General features: G+C 46.3%; 1 protein-coding gene across 5 annotated transcripts; it reads left to right on the plus strand.

Moving 5' to 3' along the window:
* Positions 1–502: 502 nt before the first annotated feature.
* Positions 503–15,914, plus strand: LOC101079772 (uncharacterized protein C1orf21 homolog). 5 transcript variants are annotated; one of them, XM_011614635.2, is made up of 6 exons: positions 503–942; positions 7,441–7,570; positions 11,855–11,940; positions 13,034–13,101; positions 13,927–13,987; positions 14,778–15,914. In XM_011614635.2, exons 2-6 carry the CDS (start codon positions 7,480–7,482, stop codon positions 14,820–14,822), a joined length of 351 nt encoding a protein of 116 aa, XP_011612937.1. In that variant the 5' UTR covers positions 503–942; positions 7,441–7,479; the 3' UTR covers positions 14,823–15,914. The 5 variants fall into 5 exon arrangements, with proteins under 5 accessions (XP_011612937.1, XP_003974091.1, XP_029683465.1 ...); XM_003974042.3 differs by having other exon boundaries at positions 503–708; XM_029827605.1 differs by lacking the exon at positions 14,778–15,914 and adding an exon at positions 14,493–14,771 and having other exon boundaries at positions 503–708.
* Positions 15,915–18,923: the final 3,009 nt, after the last annotated feature.

Raw genomic sequence — 18,923 nt, forward strand, 5'->3', positions numbered from 1 at the left:
ATGTTCCAATCCCTTACAATTCAACCTTTTAAATTATACTCCAGTTGGCACGTATCGTATATTATATCGTATAAAGTAGATGTTTTTGCCATCCTGAGTCCACAGACCCTGCATCGCCGTGGTTAAATTGGAAATTTTCTTGTGTAACGTCGGAGCCTATGAAAGCAGATTCCAATTTTCTGGAGTAAATTTGACAAAAGAAGCGTACAAAAGCCACAGACTGTTTTATTACTAATCACCTAGGCTCCTCCAGTAAAAATATTTATTCATTATTACTTACATTCATATTAATTTTTCAACAATCCGAACGGAAACAGTTAAAAGAAGGCACCCAGTAAACGGATTAACCAACTTCATAACAAATTAGAATGTGATCTATAAAGACACACGAGGCGCAGATCGCAGCGGGGCCGTGTTCGATATATCTCACCCCGTTAAAAGGTGACTAACCCTCCCGATTCTACACGTTTAGCAGCCTGGCGCGTGCTCTCGGCGCACACTTGCTCGGGCACTCCTCGGCAAGATGGCTGCATTGCTGCGCGCGAGAGTGGCATCCTGATGAAATGACGCAAGCCACAGTTTACGCTCAGTCCTCGAGGCTCCGCGTCCGCGAGCTCTCCAGTCTCCATAGCGCAGATCCCGCCCGACACACAACCGGAAGCCCGACCGGTTAACCTCCAGTGGACCGAGCGGAACCGGTTCGTCTGAGTAAGTCGCAGCGTGAATTTTCTCCTTTAACCGCCGTGTGTCCCGTCGGGGTGGACCAGGCGGCCGTGCGCGGGGGTTTTTCCTCTCTTTTATCCCCTCTTTTGTTGTTGTTTCCTGAATGTTGCTGCAATTAACAGGCGCTTTCTTTCCCCGACGCCGGGCTCGCTGCTGCCGATCCATGGATGTCGCCACTGTTGCTTTATCGCTATTTGTCTTGTTTTCGAATGCGCACAGGTGGGTTCAACGTCTTTTTTTTGAGGGGGGGGCGACGTATTTTTAAAGTTTATGTTGACTCGGTTTAAAGAGTGTGTTTAAAAAAAAAATTCCACACATCCTGGTTGGCTGTGCCTCCCCCTTCGTCCCGCTGCTCCCTCCCCGTCTGCCCCAAAGGCCGTTTTGCCCTGAAGGGGGGGGAAAAAAAACCTCTGGGGACGAGAAGCTGGCTGCTCGGTGGGGCTGCTGGCCGGTAACCTTTGTGCAAACGCAACTACTGTGCGTATACACGCACGGGCAACATTTGGACGCCGGCTTCTCTGCCGCTGTCCCCGAGGGGGAACAAAGCGCCCAGTGTCTGCATGTAGCGCAGCTGGATACAGCTGGACTGAGCTTAAACGCCAGGTCAGGACCGAGATCTGTGCTGCTGGCAAATGGCAGGATGGCAGCTTTCTTTTATTTTTTGTTTCATGTATTAGGAATTCTCTTCCGGCTCTTTTCCGTCTGTTGTTGTCGGTGTTGGGGTAAAAATAGATACATCTGCAGCCAGGTTTGAAATACTGACCAACTTGAAACCCCATCTTGCTTCCACAGACACTGGAGGACTTGTTAAATTCTGTTTGTTTTAATGCTGGAGGCACATGTGGTTATTAGCTGCAGAGTTCCACATGTGCAGACTTTGCTGTCTGTGGCTCTGTTGTCTGTGGCTTAGACCCCTGGTCCTATAGGTTATGATCCTGTGGCAACAATCTTGTGGTCGCAAGTTTCAAGCCACCCCCTCATCTGCCTGCTGCTGTGATCTATTTGTTCATCTTCATCACTCTGCATTGATCTGCATGCTTCACTAACCCACCCCTCAACTGCTTATCACACACAGATTGTGATGTGTGTGTGTGTGTGTGTGTGTGGTTCCCTACATATGTCAATAATTCCTGTGGTGCATATACTGAAACAGAAGCACGGCACTCCTCCCTGTTTGCCTCTCTTCCTCTATTTGTTCAAGGAAAGAGGATCTATTCTTAGCACCTTTCGCACTGTTATCTTTTTTCTGCGGTAGATGCACCTGTGGACCACTCAAGTCACACTGATTAACCAACAGGTCTCATCAATCAAATGCGTTCCTTTTCCATGGCGACCATGATATTTATTGTGTGGATGGATGGATACGGAGGTATTTCCTCTCTTATGTTGGCCTTTGTGCGTGATGCGTTCCCATGGTGGCATCTTCGGGCCGTCTGGAGTGATGAGTATTGCAGCATTGGAAGCACAAGGCCAGCGCAACACGATACTACCACTGGATCTGTCCGCTTGACTGATGGGACTGATGGAAATCCATGCTAGCAAAGGTTGCACCGTCAACCCCGTGTCCTGTATCCGGGTTGCAACCGTGTGCCGTCTGTGCCCCCGAGCGCGCTGATGCAGCCTGCAGGCTTCTTCTTTGCTTATCTCTTGTCACACTTTGATGACCTTTTGTTAATCTGCGCAGTGTTTGCTCACCAGACAGAAAGCGCCGGTTTCCCATCGGTGCGGTAGATAAAAAGCTGTCTGGTGGGATTTCTAGGTGGCCTTTTCCTGCCCAGATGATGAGAAGTCCACAAATGGACTGATGACGTCACAAGAGAAGCAGCTCCACCTCCAAAGAAAAGAGCACGCTGTCAATGTTGGATGGTGAAAATGGAAAGATGCCGATCCACCTGTACATGAATGGTGGATTATGTCAAAGTTTGGGAGTCTCAAACCCACATTTAAACTGCAGCACAATTCAGTGTGTAACAGTTAGCTTTGGTCTGGGCTGATTTCAGGCTGTGCAAGACGACCAACCGTGTCTGCATCTGCTACGTAACCAACATGACGTCTTTGCCCTGTGACTCACAATCGGGGTGTAGCTTGCTGGCAAATGAAACAAAAATAAGATAACTCAAAGACGTAAAGCATGCAGGAGCTATTTATTCAGATGAAAACACACACGGCGCTGCGTCTTTCTGTCTCGCATCGAGACAGTATAAAGCTATAACCAGTGTTCCTAGAATGTCTTGAAAATCCTATAAAATTCATCATTATTCTGTTGCTGGGAAAGTGAAAAGCAGGAAAGTGAAAGGAGCTTTGTGCCTGCATAATGTGATTACACAATTGATAATTATTTTTAACCCATCTTGTCAAGATTATGATGACCTCTGCCAGACTTGAGCAGCCCCACTGAGCATTGAGTTTATAATGGATTTTGTCCTTCGGAGAAAGAGCAGTAAAAAATTCTGTTAAATGACAAACTTCTCAATCGGTAAAATGAAAGATTGAGGTGTGGCGTGCGCCTGTAGCCATGTTGCTGGCGATGTCACGCAGAGCCACGAGACATGGGCTCACCTCCAGCACGATGGTCAACAATTCCGTGGTTTTCATTCACAAACATGGACCTGAAAGATCCTTTGTCAATGATCCTGCTGCCTGCTTTCCGATTAGCGTGGGATTGGGCATAATTTCCCACCGTGGAGGTAATTTTAATAAATATTAATGATGCTATTGTTTCATTTATTTGCAATTCAGATGTTATAGAATTGAGAGAATAACAGAGTTTGACCTTGTGCAGCTGCTTCGTCGGCCCGGGCCTTTTTATCAGGTGGTCAATGTGATGAATAAGCATTCACTCGTGCGCCCTCGACTTGGACACGCTGGCGTGAACCACAGTGCCCAACGCCTTTTCTTGGTCCGCAGTCGTGCTTTTGCAGGTGCTTATTTAGCTTAACATCTGGGCACCTTTCAGTTGCAGGTTTAACTACGCGGGGAAGTCGCAGTGCCGCCAAAACATTGGTCACTTTCTCGTTGTCTTCATTCGTTTCACGGGCAGAATCTCCAGAGTTTGGCCTCATTTCTGGTCGGGCACTGCTGAGGGCAGAACATAATACGCTAGACTATTGTGTGGAATGAAACGGGCATGACTTGGCTCATTTAGAGAATCTGTCTCGCTCCTCTTAAGAAAGCAGCATGACTGTAGATTGATAATGGGCCTTGCAGGAGACATTTTATCCTGCAGCCTGGTCTCTTTCAGGTGGAACAATCTTTTTTTTTGTATGGCTTGTTTGGACCTTGGGCTTCGGTACAGATTTCAGTTAGATGCTGTTGGTCTCTGAGGAGGCTCTTATCTTTCCAGTCAATTCTTTCATTCCTTTCTCATCACATGTGTCTAACAGGAAATAGCAAGGACCTTGCAGACATTTGCAGCTAAGCATGAGTTACAGAGATGGCTTCATGTCCCTCTTTATGCTTCCAATACTTCCACGTGTTTAAGAGCCGCTCTGCACGGCTGCATGTCTCTGGCTGCAGAACAGAGGAGTTGCTGTAAGCTCGTTCCCCACCCTGCACCCTATCCATCCTCCTCTGACCACGTGTCAGCCCCATTGCAACAGAAAAAATATTGAGCAGATGGCGTGAGAGAAAGAAGACATGTATAGTTGAAGCAACCTTTGCAATCTGGTAGCGTGTTGGCCCAACTTCTCGGGCTTGTCGGGCTGATTGAATGCCTGAGCTGGGAGCCTTGGAGAGGTGCTGCATTTGCTGCCTGGTAAGAGTAAATATTATGGTGTGTTGGCCAGGAGCAGCACGCACACTCTGTTTTGTCACAGAGGAAAGGACAAGTTAGACACACAACAGTATATCTTACAGCCATAAAGACACTTCAGATATACACAGTATTTTGCTTTTAAAGGGTCTGGCAGAACGTTGCTCAGCTGCGTGACGCAGCCAAGAGTCATCTTCCTCTCTGTCGCAGGTAGAGCGTCTCTCCGTGAGGTCATCGCTTCCCCACCCATCCTCATTTTTTTTTCCAGGAAAGCTGAATCAGTCACACACGCTAGTAATGTATTAACAGCCTGATGGTAATGTGTCACGGAGGAGCACATCCGAATCCACCCCCCATTCCCCGCCTGCACCTCCCTGCAGCGTTTCTCTCTCTTCCCCCTGTGCTCAGCCAGTTTTTCAGGCTCTTTTATTTGCTCTCTGCCTCTGGCACAACCCTGTTTTGAGAAATCACCTTTGCACCACGCACTGCTCAGCCCATGCGCGGCACGTGTTTATGCAAGCGCATGTGCTTGCGTCCCCCGTTTAAGTTCCTCCTTTGACAAACGGACTCGCTGAAGAGGGTTATTCACACACTTCAGAGCAGATTACGTCCCACCTCCCTGCGTACAGGCACAGACAAGTCCGCAGGTTTGCCAAATCATACTCTGCTGCAGGGGCTGGTCCTCTGCCACGTGTTGACTTCCCATTTTGGCCTTCACGCTTCACATGGTTGGCTCTTGGCCTATCGTTTCTGATGCCTATTTAAACATTGCCAGATATGATGCAAGTTTAGCCAGAAATATGGTCACAACCTGCACATCACAGCATTATTTTGTCTTCGCCGTCACAACTAGTTTGGCCCAGTAACACTCAGGCCTGTGCAACGCCTCACTGTGGTGGAGCATTTGGTACTGGGCGTCTCTCTGGGGTGGTGCTCATCAAAACCCTGCCAAAGCTAAATGTGCATGCAGTGACCTCAGTCAAACAACTGGGGTTCATCCTAAAATTGTCTGTTCCACATCTCTGGATTGTGAGCAGTTTAGCAGCTGTACATAGGTTACATGGGTTAACCATGCCGTTACATGGGTTAACCATGCATCCTGATGCACAGATTCACTCGGCCTGTGGCTGCGCTCTCGAAAGCATAGCTCTATTTTTAGTCTTCTCCTGCTCATTTTGATGTTTCTATACAAATCAACCAGCCTACACACTCGAGACCCTTTGAACCTAAATTTAATCAAGGCTGCTCTCGTTTCTGTGTGGATTTCCTTCAGAGGCAGCAGAAGGGATTCTCTTTGTTTTGCCTGCTTTTCTACCTTTTATCGGCCTTCTTACACCTTTCTGCCTCATCCTGCTCCCAGCCTCTGACGGGTAACATCTGCGGAGTTTCTCAGCTCGTGTTTAAAGCAGCTCAGGTTAGGCTGCATGAGATCACTTACGAACCTCTGGAGTGTCTCTATGAGACCGCTCTGCAACCATCCAGCTGTGCACGTCTCTGTGGCTGTAAAAGTGTGTTTGCCCTGACTGACTTGTTCCCAGCCTGTCTGCACTCTAGACGTCCCTCGCTCTGAACGTACACCTCCCCCCCAGCATAATAATGAATAAATAAGTTATAGGAATTTCAGTGTTCTTCATGTTGCTCCTGCATGCTGGTGACACCGAGCTGGGAGATGCAGCAGTGGTTGTGGCTGTGATACCGATGGATATAAAGGCTGCACTACCTGAGCGGCTTCTGTGGGGGGCAGATACCAGCCCATGCTACCACCAGAGATGAGGCTGGTGGAAAATTACAAAACCATCCTAGAATCAGTAGAAACGGCAAGAGGAAAATGACCTGCTCTTTGCTTCTTTTTGCTAGTGAAATTTTTCATCATGATTGCGTCCCAACATGTTTATACCCCAGAAGTGTGATTGACTCCCCTTATTACTTTTTTTCTTCTCACAGTGTATTTTAAATGGCCAATGTTTCACGGTGCAATGAAACCAAAAACAAAACCAAGGGGGAAAAAAACCATAGACAGACAGTGACGGTGCAGTTTAGGCCGTTTGAGCTTAGATTTCTGTATATTGGTGACATCATATAATCACATAAAATCACAATCTGACATGAGTCAGCTGAAGTCTAAACGCGTGAATGAACAGTGCCATCATCAGAAAATCATTGGGACCACGTGGAAGCAGTCGGTAATGCTCTAATAAAGCTCCACACTCTCACATTTTTATGTTCCACCGTTTCCTTTCACCATTGTACCCCACCTTCCATTTTTAGCACTTTTGGTTCCCGCCAGTAGCCACCCCCACCGCCCTGTTGTCTCGTGTGTGTGTGTGTGTGTGTGTGTGTGTGTGTGTGTGTGTGTGTGTGTGTGTGTGTGTGTGTGTGTGTGTGTGTGTGCGTGTGTGTGTGTGTGCGTGTGGTCACCAGCAGTCGGATGGCTTCTGTCGAAGACAACATATGGCATGTGTGAGTGACACAGACTGTTGTATAACGCTTGTGACAGCGTGCGTGATTGACTGACAGTGATGCTCTCGGTCTGCCTGGAATCAGCTGTCCCTTTTTCCCGGAATAATTATAAAGTGTCACATTTATTTTAGTCCATCACTTGCAACGATTAGATGTGTCTAAAGGATGCTTTTTTTCCCGAAGGTTTATTCAAAACTGTTAGCAGGTTCTATGTATGAAACATATTATTTCACTTATTATTTAGGCAGATTGTAGAGAGTCTTAAGATGTGATAATGAGGTCAAACAATAAGCTTTGGTTTCTACATTAAATGTAATATGTAAGTACATTTCCTAGCTTGGCCAGGACTTGCAAAGTCAAGGGATTTGGATCCATATAATCTAATTACTATAATGAGTGGAGTGGATCTGGAGCGGTCCTGCCCAGAACCTCATCGCTTAACTGAAAGAATACAGGAACGATTCCGCTTCTCATTTTGTGACCATTTTTCTTCTGTCCTGAAACAGGTGAGAGTGCGATGAGGAGGGGCTTCAGAGAGTGAGGCCATGGGCTGCACCTCGGCCAAGCAGGTGTCGGCCGTGCCCAACGATGAGGAGGGACGTGGCAAGGCCTACAGCAACGGCGACCTCTATGCCGGTCAGCATGCTCACGCACGCACACACACACACACACCACACATGTCAATAAAAGCTTCGCAGCTCCCCTTCGCTCTGTTAATTGCTCAGCTCCGACCCGTCGCCCCTTCTGTTCTCTCGATATATTGTCTTCATTACGATTCCGAGGCCTCTGGCGGAGCGTTCACTTCCCTTTTTCACACCATTGCTGTCAACTCCAGATTTTTATTAGAGTCGTCGACATTGACAGTCCATGTACGAGAGGGAAGTAACAGTTGCTCACACGGGAGAGTTGAACTGTTCTTCAGTGTTTATTTCCATTTTGCTTCAGATGGTAGTGAACGCCAGTCCTCTGGGAGCCCTATAGTGACCAGCCTGCCACCATCTCTCACAAGAGATTTCCAGGCTCCAGGAATTAAGTAGTTCATCTTTTAATTGTCATCTAGTGTCGACTGGCAATTTGATCCCAGCTCGTGCCGCTTTTCGTGTGTGTTGGGCAGGATTTAGATCCCCAGTCTTGCTCCAAATAAGAGCAAAAGTGCAAACTCTGTCAAATTGAGTGGCACTTGCTACGATTTTTTTAGAATGGAATGAAAATAGACATCCCCCAGCGGTTGGTTTTAATCTAGATCTTTATCAAAAACACCCAGACTGTTGCGCAATAAGGGGCACAAATGAGGGTGAAAGCTAGCGAAAGAGAGCACTGATGGGTGCTAGAAAGATTAACAGGGATTAAGAATTAAGAGCAACACACTGGTGTAGCTGCACCGGGGCAGATTGAGGCGACAGATGATGACGCTTCGTACCACTCTCCATTTCTCCTCCTCTCCCCCGTCTTTCTGTGGGTTTTTATTGTTCTTTTACTGTTCTTCCTCCCCGCTCCTCGCTTACTGCCCCCGTGGCCGCTCTGGTCTCACGTCTCATTTCCCTTCTCGTCTCTTAAGTGGCGACTGAACGCGGCAGGAAATGAGAGGGCGAGATGGGAGAATTGGAGCGTTTTCCTGGAGAGAGGAAGGGAGGATGATGTGTGACACTGCTCATATTCCTCTTTCCTTCTCTCTCCTCTTAGTCTGTGGTCTGCTTAGATTGTCTTTTCCTTTCCTCTCACCCTTCACTCTCTGTCTCCTCTCTCCCTCTTCCTCTCCCAGTGTTTCTTTTCCGCCCATCTCTGGCACAACATGAGGTCAAAGCCTTTTGTCCTTTCAGTCTCCCTTCCTCTTTCCTGTATTATTTCTAATATCCATCCATGTCTTGACTATTATCTTAATTAATACTTTAGTTATTGGTAAAGATATATTAACGGTTACAGGAGCAGGAGAGTCTCTCAGATCTTCATCTCCCCACCTGTACCATATCAATTCATTGTCTCAATATAAGTCTCCCTCACACCCATGTATTTATGTTGGTTAACTCCTGCTTCGGTTATCAAACCCCCACATGCTGCTCTGCATTCTCCTCCAGAGGTTTTTTTCTGCAGCATTCAGACATGACTAACCTCCTCCAGGAAGCTGCAAGATGCAAAAAAAAGACTGTGTGTCTGTCCACTGAGCGGAGTGAATCCTTATCCTCTTTTTCTGGGGTGTTTCTGCTATCTCTCAGGCAGTGTGGAGTCTTTTCCCCCCACTTCTCACATCAGGGCATCAGATTGAGATCGATCAACTGCAGATGGTTCCATGCAGTCGCGCTCACATGTGCTTAAGTTGCATTTAGTGTGGGAGTTAGTCCACGCTGATCGCCTTTCAACAGATTGCCTGTGTGTGTGTGTGTGTGTGTGTGTGTCCCAGATACTGTGGCTGCCTGCACCCCCACCCACCCCCGACCCCGCCCCCCCGCCTCTCGGTCGCTCGCACACAATAACCGGAAAAGTCTGAGCTCCTTTACACAAACACTGACGGCTGAAGAGGGGAAAATAGCAACACTCTCCACAACACCGCGCAATTGATGTGTGCAATAATCCCAGTCGGAGGTGATCGGAGGGGAGGCGGCGCGTGTTGTTGTGTTTTGAAGGTGCGTCCTTCTGAGGAAGCCAGCCTAGATTTCTCTGCAAATCGTGTCAGTTTCATGGAAAAGAACAGAACGGAAGAGTCGGTGTGTTCTATTTCACCTTGTAATTGAAACATTTCAAAACTAAAACATATTTAATCTTGACCTATCGATAGGTCTTGACATCATGTTCAATATGTTAGCGTGGACACATCAGGAAGGGCAAAATGACATTTTGGCCTGGGGACAGGCTGACACAGAACTGAGCATACACACATCTGTGTACTGCTATGTTTGTGAGGACTTTTATTAATATAATTCATTCTACAGTCTTTTACCTATCCATCACAACTAAAAGTCTAACCTAAATTTCACATTAACCCAGTACCTGAACCTTTAAACCGAGACTAAACTCTCAGACATTTAAAGCTTATAAGGGAAATAATGTCCTCATGTTGCAGGCAAAATGTGTATTTTTGTCCCCGCTATCTAACATTACGTGCACAGCAGACGTGAATGTCTCACCACCCTTGCATAAGATGACAAAGCTGCAGAATCAATGACTCAGCCGTAATAGAAACACACGCACACACCATAACTCGGTATCTTAAGGTCAGCACATAGCACAAGCCTTTAATCAGAGATGAGAAAGAAGCCCACATCTCAGAAATCCTTTCCTCTCAAAATAGTTGTGCTATTTCATCTGCCTCTAGCTATCGCTCCCCCCTCCCTCACGTTCTTTCCAAGTCTGCCACCGGCGTGATGGAGCCCTCTTTTCTTTTGATAGTGAACGCAACACACACACATTCAACGTGCTCTTTGGGTCACGAGTTTAATAAACTTCATATTAAACCCCAATTTTCACTTGTCGGTGCGTCTGTACTCGCAGCACTGTGATCAGGATTTACTAATAACCTGTTAGAATGCAACATATCCTTTCAGTTCTATTTTGCTCAAGTGCTCCTAAGGAAACCTGCATCTCCCTGAAAAACATGTCACATTACTTTTAATATACTATATGTAGATGGTGGTGGTCACATGAGCCGCTCGTACGGGCCCTTTATACTGTTTCCTGCCCAAGCTCCATAAAAACTGCTTGTTTATCCTGCACATCTTGACTTGATGAACCCGTGTAGTGTTCCAGAACCATTTGTGTGTGAGTTGGCATGTTCAGACGGGAGCTGCTGCACTTCCACTTGTTTACATTCCTGACGCTAACAGTAGAAAAGCACTTGGAGCTTGGATTGATTTCATGGGTGCACGAGTAAAATGGAGACACACTGGGGATCAATCTTTCTCTCTCTGTCTCTCTATCTCGCTCTCTCTCAGCTGCGTTCAGGCTGGTGACAGGCAGCTGATAGGGTTAGTGCAAAATACAAGTGCACTAGAGAAGGTGTGTGTGCGTGCACGTGTGTGTACTCAGCTGCTTTATCAGTAAAATGTTTACCTCAGCAGAAGTGCCAGTGCGATTGTATTGTTCTGCGCAGGGCTTGTTGGGTTTTATGTTTCATTTGCTCTCATTAAACTCATGATAACTCCTATCATTCGTTGCCATGATTTATACCTCACCCCCAGCTCGCTGTACACACCCCACATAAATGCTCGTATGCCGTTAGAGGTCACGTTGTGGTCATGATAATGTTTAGATTTTGTGTGGAGCTTTATTTACTGCATATAACTGCTTCAGTGCTTCACTTACAGTGCTTCGTTTTAAGGTGCCACCAGCCAGAGAGGACTGCATTGATTATTTATTATTGATTATTTAATGCAAAAATATTACAATGAATGTGTCAGCACTGGGATTTATACCTCCAGGGCATTATGTTTATTATAGATTAGATGCTCTGGGCTGTCTGTGTATCTTAGAAAGTGTGGAACTGATCGGTAATCCTCCAATCTCACTCATCCGTTTCCTTTGATTTCCTCTCCTCTGTCTCCTGCTCTACTTCCCATACACTTGCGCTCCCTCTCACTGTCTCCGACTCCTTGTTTCGTCTGTTTCCCGATGAGCTGCCATACCTAAATTGGAAAGGAGCGAGCCATTGTGTTGCTCCGTATACCTCGGCTGTCATGTCCGCTCTGTAAAACTGTGCATCAGGTTGTAGTTATCGGATTATCTCGGATAAATTCCAACTTAAATCAATTCTGCAGCCACAGGTGATGTCGACCTAATGCAATGAAAGGACTGTAAATCTGCAGCGACTGAAATCATTTTCATTTTGCAGCGTAGTTGGAGACGGGCAGGATGAAGGGAAGGACGTCTCTTTCTTCTTATTGTCGCTTATTTCCCTCCTTTAACCGCACTCTTATCTCCCTCCCTCAGATGAATACAAGATGAAGGGAGTGGAGGAGGTGAAGTACATGAGAGGGGAAGAAAACCGAGTGAACGCACGCAACCAGGAGAACCTGGTGAGGCACCCTGACAGCCCGTCATCCGCACACAGACTCGGGCTTTTTCCTGACAGTTCGTCAGCTCATGCGAAAGCACTCGCGTCTGCACCAAAGGCGGGTCCTTAAGCCTCACATATAAACACTTATTCTCTCCTGCACATCCACACACAAAGACATGCCTCACACGCAGGTAGCAACAACTCGCCGGCATGTATGGAATGCGAGGGGCTGATCACTCGGCTGGTTTGACCCAGGTCTTCAAAGCCTGTGCTATGAAACAGTGGGAAGAAATTGCCGCATTATCTCCAAAGCAATTCTCTACCTTGTCAAATAAATAATCCGACTCGCCATCTTGGGTTGATATTTTGGCTCCTGGCTCCAAAAGATGCATATTTGCATCATTTCTGGCTCAATAAATGGTTAAAGTGTGATAGCGTGAAATGGGGAGTTATTAAATCAGGTCAGCCAGCCCGGGGTCTCTGCCAGCAGTGGTGGGGGAATCAACGCAGCTATGAATGCTAATTAAAAATGTAAGCAGCACCACACTGCCTTTAATTTATATCACGGCGGCCCAAGTATCAGCCTGCAAACACAGAGTATCACCTCTTCCTGTGAAATGTAAATCCATATCAGCACAACAGACAGTTCAGTGAACTCCCTCTGCTGAGCGGCATCAGCCGACTTGTGTTTTCTATTTCCTGGATGCGGTAAACACGCAGCGTGACCTTTTTATTAAGCAGGTTGCGAAACCCTTTTCCGTCAAACAGAAACAGATGTTTTCTATGACGGTGTGTATTGTATGAATGTCACACTCCCTTCAAAAAGGACAGTCCTGGTGTGCCACTAGAAGAATTTTTGCACAATCAGCCGACGCTCCGGTGTCATGAAGCAGTCAGAGGAGTGTTTGTTTCTCTCCTCTTGTCGGTGCTGTAGTTGGTTTTTGTTAAGAGGAATTCACCCCGATGATGAAGACGGCAGGTTACGACAATTTGGCTGGAAATGACGCAATATTTCCTGCAGAACATTACACACAAAGACATCACCCTTGTAGCAGTTGTATTTAGATGTCCCAGCTGGGAGAGGACATACTTTAATAGTGTGTGTTTTTCAGGAGAAGAGCCATGTGCAGTATCGGGGCAAGCCACAGAAGGAGGTGGCTGCAGCAAACATCAAGTCTAAGTAAGCAGCCGGCAGCCTTGACAATGACTGTAAATGCTCTGTTATTCAACCGACGGGATTATGTGAGTTGCAGAGAGAGATCGTCTCAAGAATATAATGACTATAAATGGCACTTTGCAAAAACCAAAATAGTAAAATGCAAAGTCTCCTCACGAAAGCAAACACCAGGTTGGATCTTTAATTGGTATCCATTTTATTTCCACATCAGCAGACAGAAGGTGAAGGTCTGCATGTGTTGTAACTAACTGAGGGCACTGGGGTCAGAGGACAGATATGACCTCAGATAAACCCCCCTCCATTATGACCTAACTGATCACGTTTAACTTCAACCATCTGTAATTCATTAAAATAATATAGAGAAACTATGATTATCCTGCTTTCATACAAACAATTCCAGATTCCTAAGATTAGCCGGGACAACTGGGACATCCCTTCTTAATCCCATGTTTTGTGCCGTGTCCCACATTTTGAGGCATTATGTTTATTACCCAGTGTTTGTAAGATGGCTGCGTGTCTCTGTGCAGTTACACACAGCAGTTACGTAGATGATAGAAATGAAACTAGCCTTTCACATACTGGCCGCTTTTTGCTGGCATTCTGATTATAAGCTTGATAAAAATAATCATTTCGGTTCCTTCAGAGCATCACAGTTCTGAATTTCTCACACTGCTGTGAGGAATGTGGGTGCGTGTGTGTTCGCGCGCGCGCGTGTGTTGCTGTGTTTGTGTAGTGTAGGGGTGTAATGGAAAATTCTCATGATGTGTTCACTGCCTCCCCTCTCCTCCTCGTCTCTGACTTCCTCTCTCCCTCCTCCTCCTTCCTCAGCATTCACACGTCGGAGAGCCAGCAGGAATTTTTCAGGATGCTGGATGAGAAGATTGAGAAGGTGAGGAGGCGTGTTTCACGTTAAAAGAGATGGAGTGAATATGAGGGTATGAACACTGTCACTCTGGAAAAGAGTTCAGCAGAGCTGAGGGGGAGGAACTGGCCTCTTGTTCCTCTTCAGCCTCAGCAGCTCTTCTGATTGAAGTAACTGACAGTTACGTGATATATTTCAGTCTTTGCAAGTCCTGCAGATGAAGCCTGGTTATCACAAGTGAAGACCCAACTGTGGTTTGAATAAAAAAAACTGAATTAAAATTAAATGATTTTTGTTTTCCACAATATTCTCTTCAGCTCCTCTCATTAAGCTGTTGTTCCTGCTGACTAACAGGCTAGCTTTAGACGCCAAAGATGCTGCAAAGCTCTTTTTTACCCAAGTAATGTCCTCAGATGCTGTTTCCATTTGTTTGTAATGTAATCAAATGTTATAAAATGCTGAATATTGGCCTTTGGACTACCACACTTGGCGTGTGATCACATCCCAATAAATGTGTCCTTGATGATTACAGAATGCACAAATAATTGTTATCTGAGTGCTGGAGTCGGCAGCACACGCTGATTTGGGATTGAGTGCTGCCGCTGTGTGTGAGATGATGGAGAGACGAGGAGAGTGTGACGGTTTGTTGGTGGCTGTGGAGCCGGCCCACCTGTCAGCCTCATCCTTTAGGTGCATAAAGGTGGTTTGTTGTGGGGGGAGACAAGCTTGACTCAAAGCTGGCTGCTCTTGAATGTATGTGGAACTGATCAGAGTAGAAAAGAAGAAATGGAAATGATGCACGTGTCTTTCCCTGCAGGGGCGAGACTACTGCTCAGAGGGGGAGGAGGAAGATGGGACATAGCACAGAGGCCCCCGAGGATTTCCCCCACATTCTGTGTGTGTGTGTGTGCGCGTGTGTGGAAGTACAAGTGTATAAATGTGTGCCTGAGAGGGAGATTTAATCAGTGTTCTGCATAAGTGTGTGTGTGTGTGTGTGATTTTGAATGTATGGCAAAGATAGTATTTTAACCAAAAGGAAAATGTATATGTGCGAGAAAGGAGGAGAGAATGGATAAAGGACCCTTTCTACAGAGACTACACAGCCCTCCTCTTCACTCTTCACCCCGGGAGCAGATGAGTGGACGTGGCAACACGACAGTGGGACGGAGAGATGGAGGATATGACGTCTCACACCAGTGGGGGTCATACAGTATCATTTCCTCAAACTTCTCATCTCTCCTGTGCATCTGCACTTCCTGATCATTCCACCCCCCCCTCATAAAGAACTCACAAATACTGATGCCAAGCAAGGACAAATGTCTCTGCGGTGGCAGGTTGGATCAATGGGAGCCTGAGGGGGGGCGATGGTGAGAGCGGAAATGGAATCACACAACAGCAACAAACTTTTGGGCTTGCTCAGAAACACAGAAGGTCTTGGAGAATGGATGAGAGAAGAGGAAAGAATGAGAAATATGTGATATTTTAATAAGAGATATCAAGGAAGGAGCTGGTGATTTAGAGACTCCTGCCTTCTGAAGTCAGAGACTTTTTTTAATTGTGTTCCGCAGCCAGTTGTTCAGGTTGTTTTTCTTGTCTTTCTGAGGCTCTTTTCTGTGTTTTTACTTTTGGCTTTGTTTTTAACGTATTAGCATCGTCCCTCAATTCATTACCATTGTCATATCCTGCAGGTGGCAAACTAAAGCTGCGTTAGTTGACAGTATCTGTGTCTTAAGCTGTTCCATTTTCTTCATATGACATCACTTCGCTGCTCCTAGATGGATCAACGTATTAACACCAAAACCTCCACATATCCATAGAATCGGACCGAGTCCCTGCAGAGGATGCACAGTTGCCATGTAGACACAGAGCTGACTTTGGTTGTCATCTTTACTTGATCCTTCCTGTTGTATTATTTTGAATACATTTTCTATTAAAAATTTAAAACTAAGCTATTCATCTAGACGTCCTTGTTGGTGTATGTGAAAACTAACCCAAACTCTATTGTTCGGGACCATGATTGATTCAGAGCTGCAGAGCAGTGACCTGCCACCTACTGGTACAATCACAGTACTGCACCCCGCATGGACTCATCAATCACCAGTAAATAAAATGTTGGTAGGGCATATTTTTCCACATAATTGTAAGAAAAAATACTTAAAGAGGTTTTTCATTAGCTATCAAATTAAAATGGCAATGTGGAGCCAATTATTCAATCAGATCCAGATATTTAAATACATTTATTTCAATGGAAAGTTTCAAATGCATATGAAAAATTAAGCTGCAAAAAGGGAAACTAGACGCTTAGAGCTGTCAAAGTGGCGTACATGTGGGAGCTAACTATGTTCCAGATGCAATGATCTAAACAGGCCTACCTCGGGGGCTGTTTTGGCACGTCTCAAACATGCAACAAGAATGATGAACCCACTGCAAAAGCTGTTGAAAATCCAAACCCACTGAGCTCAAAAGGAGCCACTGAGATCGATCCAGGCCTTGTATGTCAGTATTGCTTATTTTATGGCATTCATATTCCTATATATATGCAGGCAATAAGATATCAGCTCAAATGTTCTTGCTACTTTGCCACAGACACTAATTAGGACGAGGAAATATCAGCCAAGTATCTTGATGAGTAAGGGTTGTTCAGTAGTTCCCACAGTCGAGTGACGGGAATTTTGCTGCTGAAACTACAGTTTTTCTGTGTGTTTTTTAACCACAGAGAACTGACTCAATTCCTGCTGCTGAGCTCCAGCTAATGCGCTCCCTGTGGGTGTGGATGCCACAGTGCTCTGAGTGAGTCTCAGCGGCTAAGTTAATTTCCACATTATGAACGAATAGTCGTGACCTCACCGCTTCTTCTCTGCTCAAGTGTGTGTGTGTTTCTATCTCAGACACACGAATGCACACTCCTTTACCTCAGATGACTCACTTCCAGGGGGCATATAGGGTCACAATCTGCAGCCACCGTGCACCATCAGCAGCATGAAAAGGACTCTGGGGGGCCAGTGTTGGCACCGAGGCTCTCCTGCACGGGGAAATATACGCAAACAGAGAGGTGGGGTGGGAGGGAGGAGGAGGCGGCTGTTGCCCGTTAACCTCAGACAGGAATATGGGCATGAGAATGTTCTTTCCACCCTGACGCAAGTGCCAATAAAGAACCCAGTCCTCCCTCCTCAGTGTGCGAGTCTTCATTAAGGTACAACGTGTTCCTGGCTGCAGCATCTCCAACCAAATGGAAGTCAACACATGGCTGTGAAATGATGGTTTAGAGAAGAGAATACTGAAGTGGCACGAAAGCTGTGGCTAATAAGAGCTGCTGCATGTTCTCAAAGACCTGCCGCCCTGATTACAGGTCCGTGGAGCTGGCCGTTGCCATGACAATGTGGTTTCGAGATCCAGACGATACCAAAGCGCTTTTAAATGTACATGAGGCACATTCTTGTTAAAATGCATCACCTGAAATGACATTACGTCCCCATTTACAAAAGTCTTTATTCGTTTTTAAATTAAGTTCAACAAGTAAAATGATGTTATCAGAGTATCTAAATACAGACCAGCGCTGCCTGGTGCCACACCTCGAAACCCTGAACTGAAGATGACGCTGTGGTAAAAACAGGTAATCATCTTTAAAGGATTAAATGGGCATAAAAGTCCTGGCATCAAGGTAAAAAGTAAGTTCAGTGCATCATCATTCGATTGGACTTTGGGTATGTGTGCGTTCTTGTACTTTTGCAACCTGAGTACCAAAATACTTCTTCTAAGGACTGAGGATTCAAGGGGCTGTTTGAGGGTTAAGACTTGGTTTTAAGGTTGAGGTTTGAACTGGCTTTAGGTTAGCGTTAGGAGGTTGGGTGTGATGGGGGGAGTGTTGAACCCGGGAATGTATTCTGGCTATGAAGGTCCTCACAAAGATAGATAGTACACGGGTGTGTGTGTTGAAATGAAATGATCATGACGATAAACCATTTGTACAGTGAAGTTCTATCATGCATGACTAGTAAAATTAGCGTTAGCTGCAGGCTCAGCTGCCATCTTGGGACAGCATAGTTACACCATCAAGCCGTTGCTACACTCCTGATCAAAGTTTTAAGCTCAATGGTGTGTGTGTATTGAGGCAGAATGGACCAATTCCTGTCAGGACCAGCCCCCTCCCCCATCTATCTATATGTAAAGCCTCTTTATATGCAGATCCATAGTCTGGATTACCCTGGCAGGAAAACAACCCACATGGGGGCTTTTGAAAGGTAGAACTGGATGTGCTCAGTTTCTTGATGCGCGTCCAGAAGAAGTGACCTAGTTAGGCTCAGACGCCTTTTGATTGTCGTTCAGCAATTAACATCACGGATGCTGCGACAGGATGAAATAAGCATGCACCGCACGATAAAAGAAAATATGCAGAATGAAGACCGTGAAGCTGAGTGAAGGACTACGGTTGTGTCGTCAGCATATTTGAAGATGCGAAGGGGGCTGAGCACACACCCTTGTGGTGAGCTGGTACTTGAGCAGTGTTTGGCCTGTAGTTGTGTTCAGTCCCAGTGGGCCCAGTTTGTCGATCAGATGCCGTGGGATTATGGTGTTGAAGGCAGAACTAAAGTCGACCAGCAGCCTCCGGACTCGTGCACTCTTGCTGTCCAGGTGGACGGGTGGAGAACAGTGGCTAAGGCGTCCCCGGTGGACCGGTTTGGACGGTATTGTCAGCATCCTGAACCAATGACCTGCTGCTGGAAAGACCTAATGTCCTCATGTTCTAGTTTATGGTCACAGATCGGGTTAACACAGCAGCAGATTCCCTCCCACTGCTGCTGTGGAGGAGAGCCGCCGGTGGCCCGAAGCAGCTTCCGGTCTGCTTCACACAGGAGCGTTCCACTGCAGCGCGTGAGCGCCATCTGCTGGTGGAGACACATGAACACGCACATAAATATAACACTGTTCGAGCTGACACTCCATTAAGGACGCACCGAGCACA

Source organism: Takifugu rubripes, chromosome 20 (genome assembly GCF_901000725.2).
Source record: "Takifugu rubripes chromosome 20, fTakRub1.2, whole genome shotgun sequence".
NCBI classification, from domain to species: Eukaryota; Metazoa; Chordata; class Actinopteri; order Tetraodontiformes; family Tetraodontidae; genus Takifugu; species Takifugu rubripes.

What these genes read in the sequence shown, in the direction of transcription:
- LOC101079772 (XM_011614635.2), top strand. Translation starts at nt 7,480, where the DNA reads ATGGGCTGCACCTCGGCCAAGCAGGTGTCGGCCGTGCCCAACGATGAG. An exon ending in CACGCAACCAGGAGAACCTG is followed by an intron (nt 11,941 to 13,033) that starts GTGAGGCACCCT and finishes TGTGTTTTTCAG; the next exon opens with GAGAAGAGCCATGTGCAGTA. An exon ending in TGGATGAGAAGATTGAGAAG is followed by an intron (nt 13,988 to 14,777) that starts GTGAGGAGGCGT and finishes CTTTCCCTGCAG; the next exon opens with GGGCGAGACTACTGCTCAGA.